A 9,399-nucleotide genomic window follows, 5' to 3' on the forward strand; every position below is an offset into this window, starting at 1 on the left:
AATAAAATTTCTAGTTTGAGCTGATCATAAAAAAATACTGCTTCGCAATTGGTTTTGTGTATTCGCAGCAAATTTAATGGATCCATCTGCGACTTGCTTCCCAAACTCAACGAAAACACTCCTTCTTAGGGAAATCGTAACGGATTATAAATGGAACATTTACAACAGTGTTAGCTGGTCTTGCCCCGAAGAAACCAGAAGAATTTCTTTTCGCTTCGCACGAATCTGCTCTGTGTGGGATTGAAAAGGAATTCTGTATTATGAGCACCTTTCTAAAGTCGTTGAATTCCATGAAGTACTGCTTACAACTGAAAGAATTATAAATAGCGAACCAGGCGTTGTGTTACATTGGTTACAATTTAATTGAAGTTAGGCTGGAATGTACGGCACAAAATCGTGAAACGATTTGTTGTCGCCGGCTCCACACTGGAAAGAAGGAATGACACGGTTAGCACAGGATCAGCTTCCAACGGTTCGAAATGATGTGGACACCAGCGCTGTCAGTGCTAAGCCTATACTGTGACTCAGAATGGGGAGTGATATATAAAATAAGGTATAATCATGTATAACAGAAACAAAAATCTTACCAAAACAGACAGTTATTGCACAACTTCCGCCAACGCTGAATTATTAATAAATCTCATTTGCATTCAATATTTTCAATCATGCAAACTCATTGCCCTGTTATCAGCTTTCATGCGATATTCACGTGCAAATGATAAGTCGTCGGTGTTTACATACTCTGGCGGACATACCTACCATCTATCAGAGGCACTGTGATTGGGTTGAAAATCAAACAACTGTAGTCCCGTTTCGTCAATGACGTAAAGTATACTTCCAGTTACAAATAAATCGAACACTGGGTGCTACAATTAAACTCTTTGGACTGCCATCTAGCTGCTGTTCTACAGTTTTCTTTTCATCTTTCGTCTATGTCTTTGACATGCCTGGCAATGTGCATTTGCCTACCTAACCGGACGCGGCATCCGCCATATCTTGTCGCATCAATCTTCCTGACATTGTTTTCTCTTGAGATAAATTTTGTTCCCTTGGGAGAGCAGCTTTCAGCTGTATTCAACACTTTAGTCCGAACCAAAAAAACCTATCGTCCCAGACGATGTTTACTAGAGCTACAGTATAACGCCCTTACAGTGACGAAGGTCGACTTTGTCACTATCTAAAATTCAACAGATATAAACCATATTTTGTCCAGCAAATAATGATACACTAAAACAATTCTGCCCAATCTATGGGCCCGACAGAAATTGTCTTTCTAATAAAGCAATCTAACTGAAATCTAACCCAAGAAATAAACACACGAACCGATTCGTTTTGTAACGTGCAGTTCTCAACACGGTTACTGAAACGTTGAAATCAGTTCAAAGGAAAGTCCAAAACCTCCAACTAGTTTGGAGACCTGAACCCTATGGTCACACTTCTTTTTCGCTTTTACTAATTTTGAGCTCGTTGAAGTCATGATGCAGTTGATACAGTTCACCCTTGAGCAGAGAATTTTCTTCTTTGAGCTGCTTTATGAAAATCTTCATTTCCTCCGAATACGCCCGTATAGAATCCATTTCGGATTTCATCTTCTCGTAGCCTTCAATCTGCTGTTTGAAGATCTGGTTCTCACGGGTGAGGCTCTGATAATCCTGTTTTATCTTGTAGATCTCCTGCACCAGTTTGTCCACCTTCTCATGTTTCCTCTGTCGAGACGTCGGCGTCGGGTTGTCCATCCCTTGTAGGGTGATGTTCTCGATCCGACTTCGGATGGCACTCATATCATCGCTGAATGCACGCAGCGAAGCTTGCGTCATGTTTTCGTGTTCGATTAATTTCTGGATTTCCCGCTTGGACTGCTTCATCTCCTGCATAATGTGCTGCGAGTGAAGGTTCAGCTCGTTAACGTAACTGGAGAAGTAGAGGTTGGATTTCTTGAGAATGGTGAGGGCCTTCCCCTCGGAGCAACAGATTCCGTTTATCACGCGCTCTTTGCACTTCAGTGCATTGTACAGTTTGTAGTCCTTGATGTTGGTTTTGTTGAAGTAAAGTATCATCTCGGCAAGGTTCTCACAGTTCCAATCATTCCCGTAGATATGTACGATATTGATCTTATGGAACATCGAACGCATGTTTTCAAATTCCATATACATAAGTCCATTGTTGAAAAGATGCAGTGTCTCCAGGTTTGGGAAAAGCTTCAACACGTTGATATCCAGATACGAAAGGCGATTGTCGTTCAAATATAATACTGTTAAAGATTCCAATTTTTCCTCCATAGAATTTTTCAGGATCGCCATGTTATTCACAGACAGGTCTAAAGTGCGAAGTTTTCTCATTCGTTGAAAAAGACACAGATCAATCGATCGCAGATCGTTGTGGGACAGGTCCAGAATTTCTAGATTTTCAAAGTGCGAAATATTCTCGATAGTTTTCAGCCTATTGTGACCCAGCTCGAGTTTTTTGAGCAACGGAACCGCGCTCATATTGAAGCTGATTGTGTTGATGCGGTTTTTTTCGGCGTCCAAATGAAGTAGATTCGATGGAATGTAAATACTGTGAAGACCCTGCCACCAGACGCGTAGCTCCTGCATCTGCGGGAACGTTGAATAGAATTTGTCCGGTAGTACTATCACGGTAGATTCTCTGAATTTAATCTTTTTCATATCATAGCCCGGAGCCGAGAAATCCACTGCATTTGCTTCATCGGCACTGCCAATTCGAATTCCTTGGAAAACACAGAATCCCTCCGGATTTAACGTGCAGTTGTAATTCACTCCTCCGCATGCGACTAACAAGTTAACAAGACCAACACCAGCAAGAACACTGCAACGCACGAAACAATAATAATTCATTAGTGTCTTCAGGAATTCGGCACCTTATGAACAAAAACAAACTTACATTTTACGGTTCATTTTAAAAGAATAACAAAATTTGGTTTGCCCTTAAATTCTTCACCACGAACAAATGTATTAACACCTACTGACTAATCCAGAGCCCGGGATAACATGACACGCGCTGATCAGATGTTTAGATTTTTTTTGCCCCCGAAATTATTAACTTTTAGCGAGGCACGAATTTCGATCCAATTAACGAACTCTTTCAGACCGGCTGAAGATTCGCGATTATACTGACTGGCTGCTGCGGCGCTTCTAATGTTTTATAGAACTGTTATCAATGGAAAACAGAGCAATGTTTTGCTCGAACCAGGACACGATGGATGCTCGTTGCTTTCTCACTCTCCGGGCGAGGGCTTATTCTCTGAGATGCTTCGGCGTTTTTGTGTGTTGGGGAGGATGATGCTTGGGATTGCAACCGCGCGCCCGAGATGAGCACAGATGGACATTGAACTAGGCCTGGAAACATCGATGACGTTGCCCTCGAAGGCATGCATCATGCGGCGATAGGCTATTCGCGAGCAGCTTCGATTGTTGAGCATCATGTCGTGCGGAGTGGGTGTTTTGGATCGTCGTATGGGGGTAAGAACCGGATGGAACGGATAGGGTTTTTGGTGCACTCGGCAACATAACGAAAATGGATGATGTTCGACGCTGGAGAGGTGCGATATACACCGAAATTGTGAAATTCACGACTTTCCGAGGTGGGTGATCATCGGTTAACATGTTAATTAACCATCTTTCGTATGGCCATTGTATACCTAAGAGAAATCGAATGAACAAAATTATGAGTCATGGGATCTTTACAAATACATTTCATTAAATAATTTTCTATTGTTAACAAAACATTATTTTTTTCCTTTATTTATTTAATTAGGCTCAAGAGGATAAAGAGATCAATCAATACATTTTAAAACTATTTGAATATATTATAACTACATAATCATTAACTTAAGTCTAATTAGCTAAAACTACAGTGCAAAATAAAAAAAAATAAAATATTTCTTCCTTGCCTCGTCGGTATTATCCTTGTCTGGAACAGTGCCTGTGGTGGGTAGTAACAACTACATCGCCAGTTGATGTAGCAACGATATCTTTAAGAAAAACATTATTCAACCTCTGTTTAAATTGTTCTCACTATGATCGAATAATTTTCCCTTATGTGAATGTTTACCATCACTTTTCTTTCAGTTTGTCGAATCAACAGTGAGTTTTCTATTTAATTTTTGTTTTTCTTTTCTTCTTTTTACTCTAGAAATATTGATGAAAAAAATACTCATCACGTCGGGTAGGATGGACACTCCATCGAAGAGAAAGACGAACATTTTGTTTTGAAAACAAATTGATTATCTCCTTCTTCTTTATCTTAACAGATGGCCGCCAACTGTGTTTGCAAGAGCAACCGGAAGTTATGGACGAATCATCGAATGGAAGAAGCTGGAAAAGCTGTTAAGGAATGGTCTTCCGTGAACACGGCTGTGTTGAATTCCTACATTCCAAGAACAATACTCATACGGCACCTCAAAAATTCAAATTTTTCACCTCAGCACTTGCACCACTTTCCACAGTTTTCAGTCAGCAGTGGGAACAAGAGCTAATGCGACATCTCCTCGACCTGGATTCTATGGGAAGTCCATGACGCAAGTCAGAAAATTGGCTTTCGAACTGGCGAAAAAACGGACTGAAGCATTCGTTCAATGCACCATCTCAGATGGCTCAGGTGGTTGAAATAAACCAACTCAGATGGCTGGCTTAGCGGTTTTTGAAACGTAATCTGGATCTATCATTCCGGAAGCCGGAAACTATTTAAGACTTGAAAAAATGAAAAAAAAAAATACAAGGCAAGTGATTTTAGTCGAGCCTTTTTGTTCAATCATTTATAAGGCCTATTCGAAGTTCTTCACTTATTGAGTACATCAACATGAATTGCAGAATATAACTTTTCAGTTAGTGTCCATCATTCCCACCCCAGGTGTCCATCTTCCCCTTCAAGTGTCCGGCTTTCTCGACACATTCGCATTTTTTCCAAAGATGCTGGACACATACAGTATGCAAATTTTCTTCCACAAAAACTAATCTATATATAGGGAAAAAGAAATGTCGTATTTCTGATCGAAATTTGACGCTTTATTTAACATACTCTAAATTATCCAATTTAAGTCAAATATGCGCCGTTTTGTTCGCAAACTTGTTGCCATTCAGAAGGCAACTTCATTATCCCCTCCCCCCTATTTTCAAAAAACTCAGACAGCCAGTTTTCGCAAGCCTCTTTTGAGGCCAACTTCGTATCACCAAGAGCGTTTGCATGGACCGGAAGAGATGATAATCACTTGGAGCCAGGTCCGGACTATACGGTGGGTGCAATAGGACATCCCATCCGAGCTCCCGTAGCTTCTAGCGGGTCATCAAAGATGTGTGAGGCCGAGCGTTGTCCTGGTGGAAAACAACACCATTCCTACTGATCATTTCTGGCCCCTTTTGGTCAATCGCCTGCTTCAAACGGTCAAGCTGCTCACAGTAGAGAACCGAGTTGAGAGTCTGGCCATAGCTGAGCAGCTCATAGTGGATGATTCCCTTCCAATCCCACCAAACACACAGCAAAACCTTCCTGGCCGGCAATCCGGGCTTGGCGATGGTTTAGGCCGGCTCACCGCGCTTCGACCACGACTTTATCACTTTAGGTTGTCGTACGTGATCCACTTTTCATCACCAGTCACCATCTTCTTCAAAAATGGGTCGAGTTCGTTCCGTTTCAGCAGTGCATCGCAGATGTTGATTCGGTCTAAAAGATTTTTTTGCGTCAACTCGTGTGGCACCCATACATCCAGCTTTTTTTTGGAATCCAATCTTCTGCAAATGGTTCCAAACGGTTTTATGGTCTATACCCAGTTCCTGGCCAATCGAGCGAGTGCTCACATGCCGGTCTACTGGAATGATTTCAACGATTTTATCGGTTTCCACGACGATTGGCCTACCAGTACGGGGCGTATTTTCGACAGCCACTACACCAGAACGAAATCGATCAAACCAACGCTGTGCTGTGCGAATCGTTACAGTATCCATAAACTACACGATTTTTTTCGGCCGCCTTCGTTGCAGTTTTACCTCGCAGGTAGTAAAAACGTTAAATATGGCGATTTTCTTGCTTGGTGGACTCCATCTTTGACGCGCAATAACTTGAGACTAAAAAGGACAATCACAACGCTGTCAAAACGACACTTGTAGCACAGATTGTCGTCTTTAAATAGCCGTATAGTATGACCCGATCCGATAGAAGCTCGCTTCCTTATTGGCAAAAAACTCGGATAGCCAATTTTCACAGGCCTCTTTTGTGGCTAACTTCTGACTACCTAGCTCGTTCGCCATGGACAAAAACAGATGGTAGTCACTTGGTGCATGGTCCGGACTATACGGTGGATGCAAAAGAACCTCCCATCCGAGCACCCGGAGCTTCTGGCGCGTCACCAAAGAAGTATGTGGCCTGGCGTTGTCCTGATGGAAGACAATGCGGCCTTTGTTTATCAAAGATGGCCTGTTCTTCATGAGTGCTACCTTCAAGCGGTCCAGTTGTTGGCAGTACAGGTCCGAATTGAGCGTTTGGCCATAGGGAAGCAGCTCATAATAGATTATTCCTTGACAATCCCACCAAACACACAGCAGAACCTTCCTGGCCGTTAATGAGGGCTTGGCCACCGTCTGAGCCGCTTCAGCGGGCTTCGACCACGACCGTTTGCGCTTCACGTTGTCGTAAGTGACCCACTTTTCATCGCCAGTCACCATCCGCTTCAGAAACGGGTCGATTCTGTTGCGATTCAGCAGCGATTCACATGCGTCGATACGGTCAAAGATGTTTTTTTGCGTCAACGTGTGTGGCACCCATACATCGAGCTTCTTTGTGAATCCAAGCTTCTTCAAATGGTTAATAACGGTTTGATGACTTATCCCCAGCTCTTGGCCGATGCTACGGCTGCTACTATGCAGGTCTTTCTCGGCTAATTCAGCGATTTTGTCGCAATTTTCGACGACAGGCCTTCCGGAGCGTGGCGCATCTTCGACGACCTCTACACCAGAACGAAAACGTAGAAACCATCGTTGTGCGGTGGAAATGGAAACTGTATCGGGTCCATAAACTGCACAAATTTTATTGGCAGCTTGAGATGCATTTTTGCCTTTGTCATAGTAGTACTGTAAAATATGTCGGATTTTCTGTTTATTTTGCTCCATATTTGCGACACTATAACTCACGAACGACTTAACCAAACAAAACACTGTCAAGAACTATATTATAGCGCGCAAAAATAGCTTTCCAACAATGTTTGTTATATGTTTGTGTATGACTCGATACAATGAATACAACTAGAACTACGCGCTTACAACGACACCTCGCGGAAATACCGCAGGACTTTTTTGACAGCCTAATATAAAAATGAATTTCTGGCTGTCTGTCTGTCTGATTCTTATGGACTCTGAAACTACTGAGCCGATCGACATGAAAATCTGTATGCCGGGGTTTTTGGGGTCGGGGAAGGTTCTTATGATAGTTCGAGATCCATCCCTGCCATACAAATGAAACACAAATTTCTGCATTACTCGAGAATTAATCAAACAAATGAAACTAAATTTGGCATGTGGAGGTTTATGGGTGCAATAAATGATTCTATGGTGGTTAGATACTCCACCCCCTCTCGGAGCTGCCATACAAATGAAACACAAATTTCTGCATTACTCGAGAATTAATCGAGCAAATGAAACGAAATTTGAGATGTGAGGGTTTTTGGGTACGAGAAATGTTTGTATAATGGTATGACACCCCTTCCTCCTCTGGAAAGGAGAGGAGGTCCCATAAAAATAATGCACATATTTCAACCAATCGTATTCCGAACATGACAATTGAAAATTTTCGGAAAACTCTGAATGAAAAGTGGAAAATTCGAAAAATTCAATTCGCATGTGTTCTACAATTACATATTGACATGTTTGTTAGTCCATTTGATGGTTGCGGTAACGAAATTAATCTTCGTTCGAAAGTGGAAATGGGTTTCAATGTGATAAAACGTACTACTATAGCTTCTTATATCTATATAAATGAAAATGGATCGTCGAATGGGTTGATAAGAGCAAAACTCGAGGAAGGAATTGTCCGATTAAGGGCTATCTTCATTTTATCATATTTTTTGTATCAAACATTTATTCCATGTAACGGAAAAACATGTTATTTGCAAGTGGATGAAAAATCTTGCACGAGAATTGTGTCTGAAAATAATCTGATATTATAATGTCGAGTTTTGGTAGAAGTACTGAACTTTTACAGTAAAAAATAATTTTAAAGACTAGATTAGTTGATCAATCAATGCCATAGAAACATTTGTTGCATTCTAAAACTCCCACATGCCAAATTTGGTTTCGTTCGCTTGATTAATTCTCGAGTAATGCAGAAATTTATATTTCATTTGTCATTTGTATGGCAGCTCCCCTTAGAGAGGGGGAGGAGTCTCGAACTATCATAGAAACCTTCCCCGGCCCCAAAAACCCCTACATACCAATTTTCATGTCGATCGGTCCAGTAATTTCCGAGTCCAAAAGAATCAGACTGACAGACAGATAGACAGAAATCAATTTTTATATGTATAGATATTCCCGAAATGTTTTTGGACTCTTAGGCGGAGATGACATTGGATGCGGAAATGTGGTCGTACGAATTGTATGCAATAGTGAAAGTAAGCAACCACATTGAATTGTAGATATTGGTGTGATTTCATTGCTTCCCCCCCGTTCGAATTCGTCAGCTTTTATCGAACAAAATTGTTTGTTTCTCTTCGTCAGTTATCGTACAATCAAATTTTAATGTGTACTCCGAGCCAATGTTACCTCGGCGTTAGAACTCTAGAGATATATTACCTTCTCTATAGTAATCTAAAACCATTCTCCTACCCCTATCCCCTGCTATCGAGTCTACATTCAGGACAGATCCACGTTATATGTTTGTGTATCAACTAGCATAGATAGTAGGGTGCCAATGAATGTATGGGAAAAATCGACCCTAAAATTTCAAAAAGTTACCCTATACAAAATGTTTACCACCTCGAAAAAACACCTTATACCAAATATCAGCTCAATCTGACTTAAGGGAGAGTGGCGCAAAGCGGTCAAAGTTTGAGTTTTTTGAAAATCGAAAAATCACCCAAAGAAAATCGACACTCTGAGACTTTTTCCTTTTTTTTCGGAGTACGAGACGAAACATATGATTCATTCGGAACTTGTTGCGAAATGTTGATTTGCACGATAGTATACCCTATGCAAAATATTAGCTCATTCGAACTTCATTTATTAGACGGAAAAACGACCAAGCGCCAAAAAAAAATTTTTTTACAATTTTTTTTTCGAGATAACAGTAAATCTCGACGAGTAATGAAATTTTAGAACATTTGGCACCAACATTTTTTTTTTGAAAACCCCGATTTTCGGTGATTTTTCGTTTTTCAAAAAAACTCAAATTTGAACG

The 9,399-nt window shown here is 41.0% G+C and overlaps 1 protein-coding gene across 1 annotated transcript; it reads right to left on the reverse strand.

Annotated features, from left to right (window-relative positions):
* Positions 1-806: 806 nt before the first annotated feature.
* Positions 807-3,150, reverse strand: LOC129767507 (leucine-rich repeat-containing protein 49-like). The gene is made up of 2 exons (XM_055768487.1): positions 2,902-3,150; positions 807-2,826 (listed from the first exon to the last, which is right to left on the reverse strand). Exons 1-2 carry the CDS (start codon positions 2,913-2,915, stop codon positions 1,431-1,433), a joined length of 1,410 nt encoding a protein of 469 aa, XP_055624462.1. The 5' UTR covers positions 2,916-3,150; the 3' UTR covers positions 807-1,430.
* Positions 3,151-9,399: the final 6,249 nt, after the last annotated feature.

Source organism: Toxorhynchites rutilus, chromosome 2 (assembly GCF_029784135.1).
Source record: "Toxorhynchites rutilus septentrionalis strain SRP chromosome 2, ASM2978413v1, whole genome shotgun sequence".
NCBI classification, from domain to species: domain Eukaryota; kingdom Metazoa; phylum Arthropoda; class Insecta; order Diptera; family Culicidae; genus Toxorhynchites; species Toxorhynchites rutilus.